General features: G+C 68.3%; 1 protein-coding gene across 4 annotated transcripts in view; it reads left to right on the top strand.

Annotated features, from left to right (window-relative positions):
* ANO1 (anoctamin 1) overlaps positions 1-22,346 on the top strand; it is a 160,800-nt gene that overhangs the window by 123,661 nt on the left and 14,793 nt on the right. For 3 of the 4 annotated variants that reach the window (XM_062195688.1, XM_062195687.1, XM_062195689.1), the window contains 9 exons: positions 4,115-4,197; positions 5,831-5,842; positions 6,254-6,325; positions 10,793-10,867; positions 15,511-15,712; positions 15,991-16,102; positions 16,951-17,008; positions 20,021-20,121; positions 21,363-21,508. In XM_062195688.1, coding sequence (XP_062051672.1) covers positions 4,115-4,197; positions 5,831-5,842; positions 6,254-6,325; positions 10,793-10,867; positions 15,511-15,712; positions 15,991-16,102; positions 16,951-17,008; positions 20,021-20,121; positions 21,363-21,508 — 861 coding nt within the window. Of the gene's footprint in view, positions 1-4,114; positions 4,198-5,830; positions 5,843-6,253; positions 6,326-9,844; positions 9,923-10,792; positions 10,868-15,510; positions 15,713-15,990; positions 16,103-16,950; positions 17,009-20,020; positions 20,122-21,362; positions 21,509-22,346 lie in introns of all 4 variants that reach the window. The other variant, XM_062195690.1, reaches the window with a different exon arrangement.

Raw genomic sequence — 22,346 nt, 5'->3', positions numbered from 1 at the left:
GCAGAGCTGGGCCTCCAGGCAGCCATTCGGAGAAGAGGGGCCTTTATGGAATCCAGAGCCCAACAGCAGCCAGGGGCTGGCTGGGCCCAGGGCCGCACAGAGGTGGGAAGACGGAGGCACCGTTCCGCCATTCTTTCCTTCGAGTGCCTCGTTCAGCCCCCCCACCCCATCACCAGGGAGGCCAGGCCTCCCCAGCCACTCCACCGGTGTCTCCCCACCCGCAATGGCAGGGAGCAGCCCATGCCACCCACGCCTGCGGGGCTCGGCAGCCCGGCCACAGGTCACCTCCAAGCCTTCGGCGTGGGTCTGGCTGGCCCGAGCGGACACCCGAGAGCCTCCACGGAGGTGGGGGGCCCCTCGCGGCCCCACGCCCACCTGAGCGCCTCCACGGAGATGGGGGGCCCCTCGCGGCCCCACGCCCACCTGGGCGCCTCCACGGAGATGGGGGGCCCCCTCGTGGCCCCACGCCCACCTGGGCGCCTCCACGGAGATGGGGGGCCCCTCGCGGCCCCACGCCCACCTGAGAGCCTCCACGGAGATGGGGGGACCCTCGCGGCCCCACACCCACCTGGGCGCCTCCACGGAGATGGGGGGCCCCTCGCGGCCCCACGCCCACCTGAGCGACTCCACAGAGATGGGGGGCCCCTCGCGGCCCCATGCCCACCTGGGCGCCTCCACGGAGATGGGGGGCCCCCTCGTGGCCCCACGCCCACCTGGGCGCCTCCACGGAGATGGGGGGCCCCTCGCGGCCCCACGCCCACCTGGGCGCCTCCATGGAGATGGGGGGCCCCCTCGTGGCCCCACGCCCACCTGAGAGCCTCCACGGAGATGGGGGGACCCTCGCGGCCCCACACCCACCTGGGCGCCTCCACGGAGATGGGGGGCCCCTCGCGGCCCCACGCCCACCTGAGCGACTCCACAGAGATGGGGGGCCCCTCGCGGCCCCATGCCCACCTGGGCGCCTCCACGGAGATGGGGGGCCCCCCGCGGCCCCACGCCCACCTGAGCGACTCCACAGAGATGGGGGGCCCCCCGCGGCCCCACGCCCACCTGAGAGCCTCCACGGAGATGGGGGGACCCTCGCGGCCCCACGCCCACCTGAGCGCCTCCACGGAGATGGGGGGCCCCTCGCGGCCCCACGCCCACCTGGGCGCCTCCACGGAGATGGGGGGACCCTCGCGGCCCCACGCCCACCTGAGCGCCTCCACGGAGATGGGGGGCCCCTCGCGGCCCCACGCCCACCTGGGCGCCTCCACGGAGATGGGGGGACCCTCGCGGCCCCACGCCCACCTGAGAGCCTCCACGGAGATGGGGGGCCCCCCGCGGCCCCACGCCCACCTGAGCGCCTCCACGGAGTTGGGGTCCCCTCGCGGCCCCACGCCCACCTGGGCGCCTCCACGGAGATGGGGGGCCCCCCACGGCCCCACGCCCACCTGAGCGCCTCCACGGAGATGGGGGGGCTCCTCATAGCCGTGCTCAGCCCCCGCCAGGATCGGTTTTCCAGCATCACCGTGGGGTTTCAGCCCCCGTTAGCTCCTGGCTGAAGAGCACTCGGGGATGAGAAGCCGGACGAAGAAGGCCCCGGCGCTGGTGAGGCAGAGGGGCCGCCGAGACCCCTGCCCCGAGGGAGCCTCAGGCCGGGTGTGTGCCGGAGTCCACGGGCCAGTTCCCGAGCGGACGCTGGCTCACGAGGGGCCCTGGGCTGCTGCCCTGGCGTCCGGCCTTCCCCCAGCGTGTGCTCCGCGAAGGACGAGGGTTCTCTTCCCGCCCCGTCCCCAGCTTGTGAACCGTGAGCCGGCGGTCCCCAGTTCAGGAGCCGGCCGTCGGTGAGGGCCGATGGCGCACTCAGCAGCCAGAGCTGCCGCCCCGCTCCAGCCGCGGGCGTTCACCCTCACGGTGGAGGCGTGGCAGATGTAGGGTCTGGTGGGGGCTGCTTCCTCCTGGCTCACCGATGTCACCTCTACGTGTCTGGAAGGGGCAGGGGCCTCTCCGGTATCCACGGGAATGCCACCCCCATGCCACGGTCACCTCCCAAAGGCCCCGCCTCCTGGTACCACGACACTGGGCACAGAAGCTCAGAGCAGGCACGGAGCCACACAGCCACGTTGTCAGCAGCGGCCTGCACAAGGAACCTGGGCCCGAGGGAATCCCATGGATGCCTACGCCAGCTTTGCCCCTGCGCCTGCGCGCCAGAGCCAGAAACCGTGCAGCCCGGGGACTCCAGCAGCGCACGCTGACGCCCGGTTCTGGGGCCCGGAGATCTGGGGCCAGCCGACGAGGTGCTCAGCCTCCCCCACTGTGCCTCACGTGGCGGGGGGACAGAGACGGAGACAAGAAGGCACTCCTGGGGCAGCCATGAGGGCGCGCGTCCCTGATCGAGGTCCCCGCCTGAGCCAGTGCGGAGTGTAGCTCGTGTCGCCCTCCTCACTGTTTGCCTGCGTCCTCGCTGGCCCTCGTCGCTTTGTCCGTGTGGTAACGGCCGCTGTAGCCAGTGCGCAGGGACACCGCGCTGCGGCTGCGGCTGACTTCTGGTGACTGGCGGCGTGGGGCACTGGCTCCCATGCCGGTGTTGCCCGCTGCGCGGCCCCTGTGCAGGTCATGTGCCCGCGCTGTGAGCTGCACTGTGGGTTTCGCTGCTGAACGGGGCTGTCTGGCCTGGAGGTTCGTCCCCTGGGAGCGGTGGAGTTGGCTGCTGGCGGCCCTGCCCTCTGTGGCTCGTTTCCTTTGCCGTGCCGCTGTGTGCCAGGTGCATCCAACTGGTGTTTGCTTGGCCACCTGTGCTCTTAGGGTCTTGTCCAAAAGAAAAAATCCTGGCCCAGACCAGGGCCCAGACCGGTGACATCCGCTCCCTGCCTGGCCCTGCTTAGCTCCTCCACGCGGGAACCGGGATTCCCAACCTCCTTGCTCTCCCACTCCCCGGCAGGTGGACCTACGTGGAGGTCAGAGGGCGGGAGGAAGCCAGTCTGCCACCCACCAGTCGCCCCCACCTCCCCGGGACCCTGCGGTTTCTGGCGCGGGCAGCATCACCTGCTGGTCCCAGCATGTCTCGGTGTCTTGTCACCCGCGTGCCTCGCCCTGGCATCTCAGCTCTCCGTCGCCCGAAAGGCCTGCCGGGGAGGCTCCTGTGTCCTGGCAGGGCCGGGCAGATGCCAGGTGTGCGCCGTGGGGAAAGCAGCTGCGGACCCGGAGACCCGGCCTCACCGCCCTCGGAGAGGGGAGGCGCGCTTCGCACAGACGACAGCTCTCACGGGGCCCCTGCAGCGCGTGGTGCCTGGTTAGCACGCGTGTGAGGGCGTGTGGAAGGCTCAGTCTCTCCCCCATCTCAGCTGCGCCACGTGTCGCATAAGCCGTATGAGCTCGTGGACTGGGGGAGGCAGGGCAGGAATGGCACTGGCCTCCTGTGGCTACTGTGTGTGACAGCCCTCGGGACGGTGCCTGGAGCACCCTGGGTGCTGGTGCCTGGTCACAGCAGCACTGCTGGCGTCCCCTGGTGGGACAGCGTTCGTGGGAAACAGCTCAGCCAGTGGCTCCTCTGTGCACAGTCAGAGCCATTCCAGTCCCCAGTGGACAAGCCCCTGATGGTGCTAGGCGCTAGGTGGGTGCTGGGGACGCCGGCACCCCGACCCGGCCCCATCACGGGGAGCTCAGGCACAGGCCCTCCGAGGACAGACACCGTGTGGGGAGGCTCCCTGAGGAAATTGGCTTTGTCTGGCTTCCTGGAGGAGGTGGCATCTGATCTGTGTTTTGGGGAAAATGAGGCAGGGGCGGCGGCTGTGGGTGCAGCTCAGCAGCCGGACCACCTGCGTGGGTTTGCAGCTGGAGGGAGGGGCCTTGGCCAACCCCTGTGCTTTCTGGTCTCGAGCCCCCTGCCTGCGACCCGAGGTCCCTGAGAGCGACGGAGCAAGGTGGCTCCAGCCCTGCCCTGGCCCTCACCGACTGGCTGAGGAAGCGTGGCTGGGTCTCGAGCTGTTGGTCTGTAGAATGGGAGGATGGGAGGCCGTGCTCACAGGTTGATGGGGGCCGAGTGGGTCAATCGGGGTGAAATTCTTGTGCCGCGTAGTGCCGACAACACGTCGACCCCCGGCCCCTGAGCCTGCTTTTTCTCCCTGCACAGCCGCCACCTTCATGGAGCACTGGAAGCGGAAACAGATGCGGCTCAATTACCGCTGGGACCTCACGGGCTTCGAGGAGGAGGAGGTCAGTGTCCGGGGCGCGGCGGCCCTGTGTCCCGCCGGCCGCCTCCTTGGCACTCACGTGGAGCCCAGGGTCCTAACAGCTCCGGTCCCCGCCCAGCGAGGCTGTTCATCTTCCCGGTATTCCAGACGCCCGCGGTCGCCAGGGCGACTGTTTGGTGTCTGATTGGAGGCTCGCATGGAGACGCCGCCACCAGCCGGTGTCGGAGGCGTACCAAGGCTCACCACGGTGACCTCAGCGCATCTGGTGCTGCCCAGGCTGTCGGGTGTGGCGAGGGCAGGGGTGCCGCCTGCGGGAACCCACACCCTGCTCGTCGGGGCGGCTCCCTGCCTGCACCACGGCGGGGCTGGGGCACAGTGTGCACTAATGGAGGCTGACAGCCAGTGTGGACCACCCTGGGGTGCAGAGGGGGACATTGGGCATCAAGTGGCCACTGAGGTCCCCAGGAATTCCCTCAGGCAAGAGGCAAGGCCGGGGACAGAGCTGGGTGATCCCCCCCGCCCCCGCCTGGTGACTTGTCTTCACTGTCCAAGAAGGCAGTGTTGCCTGCCTCTCATGGCGCCGTGCAAGCGTCTGCACCCTTTTCCCAGCCGGCTTGCTGAGTCTGGCCAAACCGCTGGCTCCCTCCCAGGCTGAGCAGGGTGGCCGCACCTCGGGCAGACATTGTGGAGCCTGCGCACCAGCCCTCTGCCACCCATCCCAAGAAGAGACAGGCTCCGGGAGCCTGGCAGTTATGAGTCGGGCCCCTGGGCCGAGCTACCCGAGCTCTGTCCCCACCTGATGTGTGCTCGCTGTGTGGCCTGAGGAAGATGCTCAACCTCTCTGTGCCTCAGCGGCCTGGCCTCTCACGCGGGCTCTGAGAGTGGGCCCCAGTCCTTAGAGCGTGGGGGTCCCAGTGGGTCAGTCAGAGTGCTGAAGGCAGGGCCCAGCACCCCCTCGTCGGTCACCTGGCCACACCTGGCCACATAGGCCTCGCCTGCTTCCCAGCACCATGAACAGTCCGGGGCCTCTCCCACGGCGGTCACAGTCTCTGCTTCCACAGATGGCCGGCCTGAGCCGCCGCTGTCCCTGCCGGGAGCCAGAGCTTGGCCCATGGCAGGGTCCGGGGCCAGCCGACTCCCTGGGTGGGCTCTTTCCCAGCTGCTGTTCCAGCTGCCAAGATTCCAATCTCACAGACAGCAGTCGCCGTCTGACTGCTGGAGAATTCTGTCAGGACGTCCTCTTGGAACAACCCTGTGGCCAGCCCCGCGGCCTCCGAGAGCCTGGGGCTTCCTACAGAGTGGGGACCCCTGGGCCCCGGGCAGGGGCCGCCGGGGGCCTCCTTGCGGGGCCGACTGCACAGGTGTGGGCCGCCCCACGTGGTCCAGACGGGGCCTGCGGCGTGGGCAGAGGGCGGTCTGCCTCCCGTTTGGCCCCATGTGCCCGTAGCCAAGTCTAAGAAACTGCAGTCCCCAAAGCCAGGGCCACGCGTCATCCTGACGCCGCGGAGGCCTTCAGAGACCCGGGCCCCCGCCTCCACCCCCCCACAGACACTCGGTTCCCCGCCGGCCCCCAGGAGGTCGGGGGGGGGGCGGTTTCCTAGGAGTGAGCAGTAACGCCATCTTCTTGTTTCTGTTTCTTTTCTGGGTCCCTGAAGGAGGCAGTCAAGGTTTGTCACCCTCTGTCCCCTGGGCTCTCGGGAGCGGGCTCCGCGCACACGCCTCCGTCTGCAGCTCCACCGGGCGGGTCTCGCTTCCTCCCACCGCGCTGCTCCTAACCCGCTCTTCTGTTCCAGCGCCCCCTCTGCGGCTCTCGCTTGCTGACCCCGCGCGGGGTGCTGGGGCCAGTTCACGGCCGGGCGCGCGCTGCCGCCGGCACAGGCCCTGTGGGGTCCCAGCCCGGGGGAGGGTCGCGGGCTGCCACTGGCCGCATACGGGGAGGCCCGCGCGGGCGGCGGTGCCAGGGCCGTGAACTGGCCCCAGCGGGCGCCCAAGGCAAGCGCCCGACGGGTTTGCCGAGGGTGCCCAGAGGAGGGTCTCGGGCGCACACAGCACGCCCTCACTGCACGTCTCCTCCGCAGGACCACCCCAGGGCCGAGTACGAAGCCAGAGTCTTGGAGAAGTCGCTGAGGAAAGAATCCAAAAACAAAGAGGTACGGTGGCCGCCGGCATCCCGCAGCGAGACCCAGCGTGGGAGCCGCGGTGTAGACGGGGCCAGCGGACACTGGTGCTCCCCAGTGCAGACGGGGCCAGCGGACACTGGTGCTCCACAGTGTAGACGGGGCCAGCGGACACTGGTGCTCCCCAGTGCAGACAGGGGTCAGCGGACACTGTTCACCCACAGTGTAGACGGGGCCAGCGGACACTGGTGCTCCCCAGTGCAGACGGGGCCAGCGGACACTGGTGCTCCACAGTGTAGACCGGGGGCCCGTGGACACTGTTCACCCACAGTGTAGACGGGGCCAGCAGACACTGATGCTCCACAGTGTAGACGGGGGTCAGCGGACACTGTTCACCCACAGTGTAGACGGGGCCAGCGGACACTGGTGCTCCCCAGTGCAGACGGGGGTCAGCGGACACTGGTGCTCCCCAGTGCAGACGGGGCCAGCGGACACTGGTGCTCCCCAGTGCAGACGGGCGTCAGCGGACACTGTTCACCCACAGTGTAGACGGGGCCAGCGGACACTGGTGCTCCACAGTGTAGACGGGGCCAGCGGACACTGGTGCTCCACAGTGTAGACCGGGCTCCAGTGGACACTGTTCACCCACAGTGTAGACGGGGCCAGCGGACACTGGTGCTCCCCAGTGCAGACGGGGGTCAGCGGACACTGGTGCTCCACAGTGTAGACGGGGCCAGCGGACACTGGTGCTCCACAGTGTAGACGGGGGCCAGCGGACACTGGTGCTCCACAGTGTAGACCGGGGGCCAGTGGACACTGGTCCTCCACAGTGTAGACCAGGGTGAGCGGACACTGGTCCTCCACAGTGTAGACGGGGCCAGCGGACACTGGTGCTCCACAGTGTAGACCGGGGGTGAGCGGACACTGGTCCTCCACAGTGTAGACCGGGGGTCAGTGGACACTGGTCCTCCACAGTGTAGACCGGGGGTCAGTGGACACTGGTCCTCCACAGTGTAGACGGGGCCAGTGGACACTGTTCACCCACAGTGTAGACAGGGGTCAGTAGACACTGGTGCTCCACAGTGTAGACGGGGCCAGCAGACACTGGTGCTCCACAGTGTAGACCGGGGGTCAGCGGACACTGTTCACCCACAGTGTAGACCGGGGGTCAGTGGACACTGGTCCTCCACAGTGTAGACGGGGCCAGTGGACACTGTTCACCCACAGTGTAGACCGGGGCCAGTGGACACTGGTGCTCCACAGTGTAGACCGGGGGTCAGTGGACACTGGTCCTCCACAGTATAGACCGGGGTCAGTGGACTCTGTTCACCCATAGTGTAGACAGGGTCAGCAGACATGGGTCCTCCACAGTGTAGACCGGGGGTCAGCAGACACTGTTCACCCACAGTGTGGACCGGGGGTCAGTGGACACTGTTGACCCACAGTGTAGACAGGGGTCAGCAGACACTGGTCCTCCACAGTGTAGACCGGGGGTCAGTGGACACTGGTCCTCCACAGTGTAGACCGGGGCCAGTGGACACTGTTGACCCACAGTGTAGACAGGGGTCAGCGGACACCGGTCCTCCACAGTGTAGACCGGGGGTCAGTGGACTCTGTTCACCCACAGTGTAGACCGGGGGTCAGCAGACACTGTTCACCCACAGTATAGACTGGGGCCAGTGGACACTGTTGACCCACAGTGTAGACAGGGTCAGCAGACATGGGTCCTCCACAGTGTAGACCGGGGGTCAGCAGACACTGTTCACCCACAGTGTAGACCGGGGCCAGTGGACACTGTTGACCCACAGTGTAGACCGGGGCCAGTGGACACTGTTCACCCACAGTGTAGACAGGGGTCAGCGGACACTGTTCACCCACATTGTAGACAGGGGTCAGCGGACACCGGTCCTCCACAGTGCAGACCGGGGGTCAGTGGACACTGTTCACCCACAGTGTAGACCGGGGCCAGTGGACTCTGTTCACCCACAGTGTAGACAGGGTCAGCAGACATGGGTCCTCCACAGTGTAGATGGGGCCAGCGGACACTGTTCACCCACAGTGTAGACCGGGGCCAGTGGACTCTGTTCACCCACAGTGTAGACAGGGGTCAGCGGACACCGGTCCTCCACAGTGTAGACCGGGGGTCAGTGGACTCTGTTCACCCACAGTGTAGACCGGGGTCGGCCCCATGGTAGATACTTAGGCTCCCTGAGCCTGTGCGGCTGCTCCTGCACCCTACTTGTCAGTGTGAAAGCCGCCATACACTGTGAGCAGATGGGCCAGGCTGCGTTCCAATAAAACTTTATTTACAGCAGCAGGCAAGGGGCCAGACTCCGCATGGCCGGAGCCTCGGGGCTTCCTCACGGCGTGCTGGCCTGCCGTGCCCTGCGTGGGGCCGTGAGAGCCGAGTGTGCAGGCAGCAGGCCCCGGGCCAGGGCTGTGAGGATGTGGCAGAAGGTGGTCCCTGCCGTGCTCGGGGCCACGTGTTCCTACAGGCACAGCCATCACGTTTGGTCTCCGTCTGAGTGGATCAGACCCCAGCCCTGGGTCTCCCCACCCTCACCACGGAGTCGCCTGCTCAGAGCTCACTGGCTCAGAGTGGCCAGGGCATCACAGCTGCCGCAGTCCCACGTGGGGCCATCGTGGGGGCTTCCTGTCACGCGTTGAGAACCTAGGCACAACGCTGGCCTCGCGCAGCCGGCCAGGAAGTGCCCACTGGGGTCTGAGCAGGACCCAGGGGTGCCGGGGAACGAGCCACCAAAGCAGGAGCCTCGCCCTGGCATTAAGAGGCCCTGGGAGCACAGGCGAGGCTGCCCCCCGTGTCTGTGCTCGTCCGGGGCCGCTCCGGACCCCCGGGCTCCTGGTGGCGTCCTGGCTCAGAGCCTGCGGGAACCGCCTAGAGCCGGCGATCGCCCCGACAGCCCGCCCAAGGCTCTGCGGCTGCTGCTCCCCCCGCCAGCTGGCGTGCCGGGTTTTCCTTCCCCCCAAAGCTGGAGAGAGGAGTGGAGGCCGGGACTCACCCCAGCCCCAGCAGCGGAGCTGCGGGCGATGCGGCAGCAGCCCCCCCGCCCCGCCCGGGGCCGCCTGCGTGGCCGTGGCTGTGGGAGGGCAGGCACGTGTCCGGTTGGTTTCTGCAGGGTCCTGATGCCGAGCCCAGCGCCCATCCTCGCCGCCTCCTCCGTGTCATTTGGCTCCAGCGGCTGCTCGGTGGCTTTCATTTTCCCCCCAGCTATGGACTAAAAAAAAATTGCCCACGCATAGTTGGTCTATGATAGACTTGGGCTCGGGGCTCTGGGTGCGGCTGCACTAGCTGTGTGGTGAGCGTGTCGGCTGACGTCACAGCGGCCACCACAGAGAAGGGACGGGACGGAGCCCAGCGGAGCCGCCCACAGCGGCAGCTCCCGTCCAGGCCCCTGGCCGTTTGGCCGTAGCCCACGCCCGAGCCCCAGCAGCCCTGGAGGTGGGCTGCCGTCCCCGGGCGCGGGCTCTGCGTGTGTGTCTTGCTGTCCCGAGCTTCACCGCACGGTGCTCTCTCCCCTCCTCCCGCCCCAGAAGCGCCGGCCCGGCCCGGAGGAGCCCACAAACACGTGGCAGCTGAGGGTTAAGACGGCCATGGCGGGGGTGAAGTTGGTACTGTTGGGGCGCACCGTGGGTCTTGCTGTCGCAGGAGATCCAAGCCGGCTGTGTGTTCTCACAACACACCTTGTGTGTGTGTGCGTGTGCGTGTGTGTAACACTCACACCCGTGTTTCTCCGCCTTCTGCCCACATCTGTGAGCCCTGGCTTGCGTTGTGACGTCACTGCATGGCTGTGTGGGCCCGTTGCGGGGAGGGGGTCACCTAGCTTTCATGGGGCTCATGAAACCTGCTCGTCACGGTTGCCTGCCAGCGGTTGTCGGTCACGTTAACCCGCATGCATCCCAGCCTAGAGCGCGTGACCTCCGGGGTCGCGGCCCGGCAGCGTCGTGTGACCCAGTACTGCCATTTTCCTATGGAGATCCCACCCCCACCGGAGCTGTCCCAGTGAGTGACGTGCCCAGGGGCCTGCAGCCAGGCACTGGAGCCCGATTGGCCGGCGTGTCACCAGCGGCACTGTGCCGCCGGGAGCACGAGTTGCTAGGTTGAGCCGGTCCACGGAGGAGAAGCAGCGACTGTGGCCTGGGTGGGAGTGGAAACCCGTCTCCGATCCGTGAGCGCTCAAAGCAGCCTCCGCGGACGCGGCTTCTCCCAGGCCTGGGTCTCAGGGTCTTTAAGTGTTTGGCGCTGCTCTGCCTGCCCCAAACGCCGAGGAGCCCCGTTGGCCTGCGACCGCCTCCCCACCGTTCCACCACAGTGTTTCCCAGGTGGTTCCCCCAGCTCTCCTACATCCACCCACCACCTGTAGGCTGTTCTCAGGGAGTCTCTGGGTGTCGTGTCCCGGCTGGCTGCACACGCACACACGCACACACACACATCTCCACTGTGGCGGTTCCCAGAGTGACCCGGGCTGTTTGATGTCATAGACCGACAAGGTGAAGCTGACCTGGAGAGACCGGTTCCCAGCCTACTTCACCAACTTAGTCTCCATCATCTTCATGGTAAGTTCTGGAAGGCTAGCAGGGAGGACGTGGAGGAAACCCCCGGGGGTGGCCACACAGAGATCTGCTCGGCCGTGCACAGGGCAGTGGCCGTCCAACCTGGGCATGGTGGCACGGGCTCCGGGGGCAGGTGCAGATGGCACCAGCACCCCTGAGTTTGGCAGTGGCCCCGCGTGGTGGCACGGGCTCCGGGGGCAGGCGCAGATGGCACCAGCACCCCTGAGTTTGGCAGTGGCCCCGCGTGGTGGCACGGGCTCCGGGGGCAGGCACAGATGGCACCAGCACCCCTGAGTTTGGCAGTGGCCCCGCGTGGTGGCACGGGCTCCGGGGGCAGGCGTAGATGGCACCAGCACCCCTGAGTTTGGCAGTGGCCCCACGTGGTGGCACGGGCTCCGGGGGCAGGCGTAGATGGCACCAGCACCCCTGAGTTTGGCAGTGGCCCCGCGTGGTGGCACGGGCTCCGGGGGCAGGCGCAGATGGCACCAGCACCCCTGAGTTTGGCAGTGGCCCCGCGTGGTGGCACGGGCTCTGGGGGCAGGCGCAGATGGCACCAGCACCCCTGAGTTTGGCAGTGGCCCCGCGTGGTGGCACGGGCTCTGGGGGCAGGCGCAGATGGCACCAGCACCCCTCCGTTTGGCAGTGGCCCCGCGTGGTGGCACGGGCTCCGGGGGCAGGCGCAGATGGCACCAGCACCCCTGAGTTTGGCAGTGGCCCTGCGTGGTGGCACGGGCTCCGGGGGCAGGCGCAGATGGCACCAGCACCCCTGAGTTTGGCAGTGGCCCCGCGTGGTGGCACGGGCTCTGGGGACAGGCGCAGATGGCACCAGCACCCCTGAGTTTGGCAGTGGCCCCGCGTGGTGGCACGGGCTCCGGGGGCAGGCGCAGATGGCACCAGCACCCCTGAGTTTGGCAGTGGCCCCGCGTGGTGGCACGGGCTCCGGGGGCAGGCACAGATGGCACCAGCACCCCTGAGTTTGGCAGTGGCCCCGCGTGGTGGCACGGGCTCCGGGGGCAGGCACAGATGGCACCAGCACCCCTGAGTTTGGCAGTGGCCCCGCGTGGTGGCACGGGCTCCGGGGGCAGGCGTAGATGGCACCAGCACCCCTGAGTTTGGCAGTGGCCCCGCGTGGTGGCACGGGCTCCGGGGGCAGGCGTAGATGGCACCAGCACCCCTGAGTTTGGCAGTGGCCCCGCGTGGTGGCACGGGCTCCGGGGGCAGGCGTAGATGGCACCAGCACCCCTGAGTTTGGCAGTGGCCCCGCGTGGTGGCACGGGCTCCGGGGGCAGGCGCAGATGGCACCAGCACCCCTCCGTTTGGCAGTGGCCCCGCGTGGTGGCACGGGCTCCGGGGGCAGGCGCAGATGGCACCAGCACCCCTGAGTTTGGCAGTGGCCCCGCGTGGTGGCACGGGCTCTGGGGGCAGGCGCAGATGGCACCAGCACCCCTCCGTTTGGCAGTGGCCCCGTGTGGTGGCACGGGCTCTGGGGACAGGCGCAGATGGCATCAGCACCCCTGAGTTTGGCAGTGGCCCCGCGTGGTGGCACGGGCTCCGGGGGCAGGCGTAGATGGCACCAGCACCCCTGAGTTTGGCAGTGGCCCCGCGTGGTGGCACGGGCTCCGGGGGCAGGCGTAGATGGCACCAGCACCCCTGAGTTTGGCAGTGGCCCCGCGTGGTGGCACGGGCTCCGGGGGCAGGCGTAGATGGCACCAGCACCCCTGAGTTTGGCAGTGGCCCCGCGTGGTGGCACGGGCTCCGGGGGCAGGCGCAGATGGCACCAGCACCCCTGAGTTTGGCAGTGGCCCCGCGTGGTGGCACGGGCTCCGGGGGCAGGCGCAGATGGCACCAGCACCCCTGAGTTTGGCAGTGGCCCCGCGTGGTGGCACGGGCTCTGGGGGCAGGCGCAGATGGCACCAGCACCCCTCCGTTTGGCAGTGGCCCCGTGTGGTGGCACGGGCTCTGGGGACAGGCGCAGATGGCATCAGCACCCCTGAGTTTGGCAGTGGCCCCGCGTGGTGGCACGGGCTCCGGGGGCAGGCGCAGATGGCACCAGCACCCTGAGTTTGGCAGTGGCCCCGCGTGGTGGCACGGGCTCCGGGGGCAGGCGCAGATGGCACCAGCACCCTGAGTTTGGCAGTGGCCCCGCGTGGTGGCACGGGCTCCGGGGGCAGGCGTAGATGGCACCAGCACCCTCCGTTTGGCAGTGGCCCCGACGGGGCCGTGCGCTGAGCTCGGGTCCCGGATGCGCAGCCCGGATTTGAAGTGGCCGAGGGCTTTGCAGTTGGCAGAGGATGGACCAGGAGCTCCAGAGAAAGCCACGCGATAAATAGCACAGAACTCGGACCAGACTCCCAGCACAGCTCCGGGCGCCTGGAGCTTTGCTCTGGCCGCCCTGGGAGGTCATCCCCCAGCGGTTCCCGCCCAGCCGGACGCCAGCGTGCGTGTGCTCGGGGCCACCTTCGGCCCGGGAGCCGTGAGAGCCTCAGGCCACCCAGCTCTGTGGCCTGGGCCCGGAGACCCCGTGCACAGAGGGCCTTGTGGCGTCTCTGCTGGTGAGGGAACAGGCACGGTGGCCACGCCCCTCCCCCAGCCTGTGTACACTAGGGACAGGGGCGGAGCCATCCTGGCCCACAGGCTGAGTTGGGGGCCCGAGGCTCCTGAGTGTTGGGGGCAGCACACGGACTTGGTGTTTGCTCGCGCGCTCGTGCGCAGTAAGGGGGACCTCAGTGGACATCAGGCCAGGCCGGGCCCCGCGGTGGAGACGCCTTCCCTGGAGAAGGGGAGCGGGTGGGGGTGGGGGAGGCTTCACTTTCTAGACAGCTCTGGGTGGGAGTGGCTCTGCGTGGTCGGGAGGGTGTCCTGTCCCCTCTAGCCAGGCTCTGGGCTTGGTGCTGGGGCTACCTGGAGACAGGTGTGCGCCCTGCCTCCGGGCAATCGCAGCCCTCGCCCACTGGAGGAAGGCAGCCCCCAGCTTCCTCCGCACCCGCTGGAAGAGGAGTGGGAGGACTGCTGGCTGGCGGTGGGGAGGGGTCCCATGGGGTCCGAGCCACTGGCCGCTCTGACCTCTGCTCCACGTGTCATGCGTGGGCCCTCTTGGCCTTAGCATGGCTGCTCTACCTCCAGCATCGCCTCACTCTCCAGATAGGAAGCGGGGGTGGGGAAGGCTGGCAGAGGTGCCCCTGTCCGATTGGCAGAGGCCAAGGAATGGGCACCTGTCACGCAGCAAAGACAGGACGACGGGGGGACAGGGGTGTTGGGTGGAGACGCGGCCAGCGCTCCCTTCCCTCGTGGGCCCTCACAGGCCAGTGGCCAGGACAGCTGAGCCCCAGCCTTGCGCCAGCTCAGGGCCTCATTCGGTGAGCAGATGTTGAACGCTCTACAGGGAGCGCACCTGCGGACAGCTGGCCAAGCCCCGGCCCTGGGCCCCGCTCCAGAGGGCAGCGCCGCCCGGGCCGGCCGGGGGGGGGGGGGGGGGGGAGCCCGGCGGGCGGAAGCCTCCGTCTGCGGCTGCGCGAGGTGTCCTTCAGGCCAGGGCGGTGCCTCCCCCAGGGAGGGGCCGCTTGGCAGGACGGAGGGGTTTTCCGAGGAAAGCCCTGGTTCCGGGGCTGGCGGGGAGTGGCACCCACGCCTCTGGGCAGGCGGCCCCTTTCCCAGGTGCGGCGTGGCTGCCGACGGTTCCCTGGGCGGGTGCGGTCTCCACTGGGCCAGCAGTGATGTGTGCAGACACCCGAGTTCATGGCTCCAAGTTGCAAACGAGCTCCCCTGGAGCCTCTGAAGGCTGTGGAGGGCGCACACACGCCCAGCCTGGGCCCGTCCTGCAAGCCACACGTGCCCGAGCCAGCAGGGGCAAGGCCACGCTCTGCCCTGGAGCCAGTGTGCGATGTCTGGGACACGGGTCCCCGCCTGGGGCCTGCCCTGCGCCTCCTGGGGTCCCCCACATGCCCAGAGCCCTCAGAGAGCTGCCGGGTTTGGGTGTCCGTGCCCTCGGGCAGAGCGAGACAAGGACTGGGGCTTGCAGCCGAGCCGGGCCCAGAGGAAGGCACAGATGCACGGGCAGAACAGTCAGCTCCGGTCTCCCGGGCAGCTGCCGGCCTGAGCCTAGGGGATGGTCTGGTCCCAGGTGGATTTGCCAGGAGCTGGGGCTCACTCTCCAGGGTGGCTGGCTCTTGGGTAAGGAGAAGGGACCCAGTTCACCCCTCAGCCATGCCTGCGGCACTGCCCAGTGCACCTGCCCGAATAGGGGCCAATCCGACTGTGATCTGACAGTGGCCCTGGCTCCACTCAGGGTCCCCCCAGGTCACAGGAGAAGCCCACCCACACACACACCAGTGCTCAGCCTGCTCCAGGACGCGAGGACAGCCCCTGTGCCCTGCCCTCTGCTTGGGGACAGTGGGTGGAACGAAGCATGGGACGTGGGCCCCACAGCAGAAGGATCTCTGGACTCCAGGCTTGGGTGGGCCCCGTGAGGCGGGCAGCCTGGTCTGTCCACACCCCTCTCTCAACCTAAGGGTCCTCTGAGTGCTGCATCAGCTCCGGCCGGGCCCTGACCTTCAGGGGTGCCCAGGAAATGCCGGTTGCTGCCCACGGAGGAGCTGGGGTGTGTGCTGGCTGGGCCCCCGACCCAGGGCATCCCCTCCCCCCTGCAGATTGCTGTGACCTTCGCCATCGTCCTGGGGGTCATCATCTACAGAATCTCCACGGCCGCCGCCCTGGCCATGAACTCCTCCCCCTCTGTGCGCTCCAACATCCGGGTCACAGTCACGGCCACGGCCGTCATCATCAACCTGGTGGTCATCATCCTCCTGGACGAGGTCTACGGCTGCATAGCCAGGTGGCTCACCAAGATCGGTGAGCGCCTCGGGACTGGGAGGGGCGGGCGGGAGTGGCTGTGGGGCCGGGGCGGGCAGGCGGGAGCGGCCCCGTTGCCTGTCAGTGTGTGGGGGCTGTGAGCCCGTGGCCTGTCCGTGCGTGGGGACTGTGGGCCCATGGCCTGTCCGCGAGTGGGGGCTGTGGGCCCGTGGCCTGTCAGTGCGTGGGGACTGTGGGCCTGTGCCTGTCCGTGCGTGGAGGCTGGGGGCCAGTGCTGGTGGGAGTGACCGCCCGCGTCACCGCCTGCCGCCCTGCAGAGGTGCCCAAGACCGAGAAGAGCTTTGAGGAGAGGCTCATCTTCAAGGCCTTCCTGCTGAAGTTCGTGAACTCCTACACCCCCATCTTCTACGTGGCTTTCTTCAAAGGCCGGTAGGGGCTTCAGCGTCCCCCCACTCGCTCCTCCCCAGTCCGGTGGGGGCTCCCCTGCCCCATCTCCGGAAGCCCAGGGCAGAGCAGGCACGAGCGCTCTTCCAACTGCCGGGGAGTGGGGGGCGGGGGCAGCCTGATTCCCACTGGGCAGCAGGAACTCCGGACAGCAGCAGGTCCCCCAACACCAGGACCTGAGCAGTGGGGACCCCCAGGCTGCTCCATAGGTGGGATCAAGTCGAGAGAGGGAGGGGTAAAAGGTGCAGCCCGCAGCCAGCTGGGCCAGGTCCTGGGCTCATGGTGGGATGACCCCCTCCTCGACCCTTGGAGCTGTCCTGCGCTAGGGAGGGGCCTGCACTCGCCCACCGTGAGCCCCCACCCCTCCATAGGGGCCCCGAGCAGATTTGCAGATGTCTGTCCACGCATGCCCGTGGGGCCCAGCACCCCCAGGGCACATCCACAACAGCGGGGCAGGGTCTCAGAGGCTCCCACGGCCTGCGCCACGTCTCGGAGGCCCAGGGGTGACCGCCTCGCTAGGACCAGGCTGCCTTTGGCCACAGCCATCTCAGGACCCCTCCCGCCACGAGCTGCCGCCGGCATGCAGGTCGTGGTCCTGGCTGTTGGCAGGGCGCAGTTTAGCCGCGAGCCGGGGCCTTCACCTGTCTCTGATCTCCTGCTTTCCGACCGTGGTTCCCTGTCCCGCCCTGTAGGAACCCCATTTTTCAGCAGTGAAGAATGGCCGATGCAGACACACACAAGGGGCTCTCGCTGGGGGATGGCGGTGGGCGCCGCCCCCAGCGTGGCCTCGCCTGAGCCCCGGCTTCCCGCTAACATCTCCCCCATTGCTGCAGGTTTGTGGGGCGCCCGGGCGACTACGTGTACATCTTCCGCTCCTTCCGCATGGAAGAGGTAACCACCCCCCCCCCCCCGTCTCCCGCGTCCCCCGGATGCTCTGGCCGCACAGGGAAGCGGGGTGGGGGGGGGGGGAGGCAGGGCCACGTCTGTGAGCAGGCGGCCTCGGGCTGCTCTCCTGGGATCCCCGTGCTGCCCGCCCCAGGACTCTGCCCTCGCTCGCTGTGTGCCCCGGAGGGAGAAACCCCGCACAGTCAGGGAGAGAAAGCAGGGGCACCCAGTGGGTGACGCAGAGGAGGGGGGCGCCGCTGCCGGCTTCTGCACAGCCATGCTGACCGCGAGGCTCTGGTCTGCGCCGGCCGCTGAGTGCCGGCCCCCGCGCTGGTGCTGCCCTGTGTGTCCCCCGCGCCGGGCCCGTAGTCCAGGGCTCCGGCTAACTCTCAGCTTTTCAGAAAATAGGAGGAGGCTCTTCCTGGTGCAGACCCTGTGGGCTGGGGCGGGCGTCGGGTTCAGGGCCATCGGGCTGTAGGGAGTGCCGCCCAGGTCCAGCCCCCGCCTGCAGGCCCTGGACCCCGTCCTCCCCACCCCCAAGGCCCATGCCATCCCCTGCTTCTCACCTGACCTTTGTGACCTGGAGGACGCCCTGGCAGGCCCGGCGATTTTTGGATAAAGGTCTTCTAGGACAGAGCGGAGCACAGGCCTACATTGTGGTTATTGAATGATGGCTTCCTCAGATATACTGATAACTCCCTAAGGCAAGGACTGTGCACAGAGAGTCTAGAGGGCAAGCAGTCAAGACTGCCATGCTTGGCCGGCGCCACGGCTCAATAGGCTAATCCTCCACCTGTGGCGCCGGCACACTGGGTTCTAGTCCCGGTCAGGGTGCCAGATTCTGTCCCGGTTGCCCCTCTTCCAGGCCAACTCTCTGCTGTGGCCAGGGAGTGCAGTGGAGGATGGCCCAAGTGCTTGGGCCCTGCCCCCTTGGGAGACCAGGAGAAGCACCTGGCTCCTGGCCTTGGATCAGCGCGGTGCGCTGGTCGCGGCGGCCATTGGAGGGTGAACCAACGGCAAAAGGAAGACCTTTCTCTCTGTCTCTCTCTCACTGTCCACTCTGCCTGTCAAAATATAAAAATTTAAAAAATTTTTAAAAAAGACTCCCATGCCCCAATCCTGGCTCCAGCCCCAGCCCCAGCCCCAGCCCACCACTCCCTGCCAGTGATGATCCGGGCAACTGGGCCGGGCAGCTCGTGGGAGACCTGGGTTGAGCTGCCGGCTCCCAGCTTCCACCCTGGCCCAGCCCTGGCTGTCGCAGGCTTCTGGGGAGTGAGCCAGTGGATAAGAACTCACGCTGTCAATCTCTGCTCTGCCTCCCAACTTCTAAAAAAGATCTATTTATTAATTTGAAAGAATTACAGAAAGAGAGAGAGAGAGGTCTTCCATCCACTGGTTCACTCCCCAAATGGCTGCAATGGCCAAGGCTGGACCAGGCCAAAGCCAGAAGTCAGGTCTCCCATGTGGGTGCAGGGGCCCGAGCACGTCGGCCACCTTCCTCTGCTTTGCCAGGGGTGTTAGCAGGGAGCTGGATCGGACGTGGAGCAGCTGGCATTCAAACCGATGCCCATGTGGGACGCTGGCATCATAGGTGGCGGCTTTACCTGCTAAGCCACAGCGCCGGCCCTGCCTCTCAGATTTTAAAATAAGTTCATGGAAAAATGAAAAATGTGTTTTATGAAAACACTATCATAGATTTAAAATTTTACGATGAAATAAATTTATCTTTTAATTCCCCTTCCCATGAATTTTTTTAAGTCTCGGGGTCCCCATGCCCCAGGAGCACAAGGCATCCCTTGCGCTCCCCTGGCTTGGATAAGTGAAGCTGCTTGCCCGGGAAGGCACTGGCCCATCCCCTGCCTGCCCCAAGCCCAGCCTGCAGCGGCTGGAGTCCACGGCTGGGCATTAGGCCTTGGGATGGGGGCAGCCTCACCATGGGCTTCCCAAGGGCCTGGGCCCCTGCCACTCACATGGGAGACCCGGGTGGAGTCCCTGGCTCCTGACTTCAGTCTGGCCCAGCCCAGCCATTGCACTTATTTGGGGAGGAGACCAGGAATCTGTTTCTCCCTCTCTCTGTCGCTCAGCCTTTCAAATAAATACATCTGAAAGTGTTCGGGCTGCTGGAGACCAGAGGTGCCAAGTGGAGGGGCCCCCTGGACCAGGCTCCTCCAAGGCCGGGGGGCGGGGCTGCGGGAGGCCTCGGCGTTCCCCTGCGCACTCGCCAGCCCCTGCCCTGTGTGCCTGCTCTTCCCCTGCACCGCGTGTGTTCCTTCCTGCAAGGGCTCAGCCCCTACTCCAGCGCCCCGTATGGACGGAGCCCTCGGCCATGCACCCCCCGGGTCCCTGCCCCCAGGGACCCTGCCTGACACGCACTCTCGCCTGACCCCCGTGTGTATGGAGCCCCTCGGCCATGCACCCCCCGAGTCCCCGCCCCCGGCCCCTGGCTGACGCGTGCTCTCGCCTGACCCCCGTGTGGACAGAGCCCTCGGCCATGCACCCCCCGGGTCCCCGCCCCTGGTCCTTGGCTGACGTGTGCTCTCGCCTGACCCCCGTGTGTATGGAGCCCCTCGGCCATGCACCCCCGGGTCCCCACCCCTGGTCCTTGGCTGACGCGCGCTCTCGCCTGACCCCCGTATGTATGGAGCCCCTCGGCCATGCACCCCCACCCCCGGGTCCCGGGGACCGGGGACCGGCTGGGACCGACCCCTGGCTGACGCGCGCTCTCGCCTGACCCCGTGTGTATGGAGCCCCTCGGCCATGCACCCCCACCCCCACCCCCGGGTCCCGGGGACCGGCTGGGACCGGCCCCTGGCTGACGCGCGCTCTCGCCTGACCCCCGTGTGTATGGAGCCCCTCGGCCATGCACCCCCCGGGTCCCCGCCCCTGGTCCTTGGCTGACGCGCGCTCTCGCCTGACCCCCGTGTGGACGGAGCCCTCGGCCATGCACCCCCACCCCCACCCCCGGGTCCCGGGGACCGGCTGGGACCGGCCCCTGGCTGACCGCGCTCTCGCCCGCAGTGCGCCCCCGGGGGCTGCCTGATGGAGCTGTGCATCCAGCTCAGCATCATCATGCTGGGCAAGCAGCTCATCCAGAACAACCTCTTCGAGATCGGCATCCCGTGAGTGGGCGGGGCCCGGGGCGGGGCCGGGGCGGGGCTGAGAGGAGGGGCGGGGTGGGGCGGAGCCGAGGGGGCTGGGGCGGGGCCGAAGGGCTGAGGTGGAGATGGGGCGGGGCGGGGCCGAGGGGGCGGGGGCGGGGCCGAGGGGCGGGGGCGGAGCCGAGGGGCCGGGGCGGAGCCGAGAGGACTGGGGCGGAGCCGAGGGACTGAGGTGGAGCCGAGGAGGCTGGGGCGGAGCCGAGGGGCGGGCCGAGAGGAGGGGCGGGGCGGGGGCCGAGAGGACTGGGGCGGGGCCGAGGGGCGGGCCGAGAGGAGGGGCGGGGCGGGGCTGAGGCGTGGGGCAGGGCCGAGGGGCGGGGCCCAGAGGAGGGGCTGGGCGGGGCCGAGGGGCCGGGGCGGAGCCGAGAGGACTGGAGCGGAGCCGAGGCGGCTGGGGCGGAGCCGAGGGGCAGGGCCGAGAGGAGGGGCGGGGCGGGGTTGAGGGGCCGAGGTGGAGCCGAGGGGCTGAGGTGGAGCTGAGGGGGCCGGGGCGGGGCCGAGGGGCGGGGCCGAGAGGAGGGGCGGGGTGGAGCCGAGGGGCGGGGCGGAGCCGAGGGGCGGGGCGGAGCCGAGGGGCTGAGGTGGAGCTGAGGGGGCTGGGGCGGAGCCGAGGGGCTGGGGCGGAGCCGAGGGGCTGGGGCGGAGCCGAGGGGGCCGGGGCGGGGCCGAGAGGAGGGGCGGGGCGGAGCCGAGAGGAGGGGCGGGGTGGAGCCGAGGGGCTGAGGTGGAGCTGAGGGGGCTGGGGCGGAGCCGAGGGGCTGGGGCGGAGCCGAGGGGACTGGGGGCGCTCCCATGGGTGCCAGGGAGGTGCTGAGGGACAGGGGGGAGAAGCCTTAGGTCACCCCACCCGGGGCAAGGGACGGGGAGGAAGCTGGGGGACCCCCACTGCCCAAGCTGGCTGAGGATCCAGGGTGTCCAAACCTGGACGCTGGCTCCGGGCACCGACAGGTGGAGGCTGGGGTTCGCCCACTTTGGAGACCCAGGTCCTGGGCCTGATCCACCATGGCAGGGCCAGACCCCCGTGCCCACACCCCTCCCCCGTACCTGCCGGGCCCTGCCTCAGCAGGCCTGCACCTGTGTGCCGTGATGCCTGAGCCCTAGCGGGAGGCCTGGCTGGAGAAGCCGCCACAGCCCAGTGCAGGGTCCACGACCAGCCCCAGCCCCCGCGCCCCGCCCACCCGGTGACACCCAGCATCTCCCAGGAAAATGAAGAAGTTCATCCGGTCCCTGAAGCTGAAGCGGCAGAGCGCCTCGGCCCACGAGGAGAGCGTGAAGAAGAAGCAACGCTACGAGGTGGATTTCAACCTGGAGCCCTTCGCCGGCCTCACCCCCGAGTACATGGAGATGAGTACGTGCGGCTCGGCCGGCGGGGCCGCGGGGCGGGCAGGGCCCCCGCGCCTGCGCACGCCTGTCCCTCCCAAAGCATCGGGCAGGGAGGGGGCGACAGCGACCCTGGGCCTCTGGTCTGGGTCAGCCCTGTCTTCTGAGGGCAGCCTGAGTCCCCGGTCATCCAGGGGTCAGCTCGGCCCGACACTGCCCGCTCGGGGCACCGCCCCCCACCCTGAAGCCCTTCCGAATCCCACTCTGGGTCTGTAGCTCATCTCCCCTTCCTTGCGGAGCCCACAGGGAGCCGGGGCCATCATCTCCCCTTCCTCATGGAGCCCACAGGGAGCCGGGGCCAGGACCTGCCCACCTGTGGACTGGCGGCAGCCCCAGCAGAGCAGGAGCTCACCAGAGACCCGGGCATTGAGCCTTGTCACACCCAACCCTGTCTCTGGACAGCAGGACGCTCTCGGGGGCGGGCAGGAGAGAGACAGGGAACAGTCAGGCACAGCCGGCGTGGCCAGCCGCAGCCCCCCACCCGCTCTCCTCCTGCCTCCCTCTGCTCCAGCCACAGCGGCCTCCTTGCTGTTCCCAACACGCGAGTTCAGGCCTGCCACAGGGCCTTTGCACTGGCTGTGCCCATACTCTCCCTGGAAACCCGGGTCCCAAGCCCTCCCTGGTCTGTGCAGGGTCAGACCTGGGGCTCTGCATTTTTAGCAAACGTAGGGTGAGCGAGGCCAATGGGCCTGGGAGAGAGCAAAGCCAGCTCTGCTCTGTGGGGCCTCGCCCTGGAGGGGGGTGGGGGTGGGGCCAGCAGGGGGTGTTACTGTGCAACAGGTGCCTGCCGTGGGCACAGAGGCTGG

Source organism: Lepus europaeus, chromosome 7 (assembly GCF_033115175.1).
Source record: "Lepus europaeus isolate LE1 chromosome 7, mLepTim1.pri, whole genome shotgun sequence".
NCBI classification, from domain to species: Eukaryota; Metazoa; Chordata; class Mammalia; order Lagomorpha; family Leporidae; genus Lepus; species Lepus europaeus.
The sequence above is the reverse complement of the archived record's forward strand: the minus strand, read 5'-3'. Positions and strand labels throughout refer to the sequence as shown.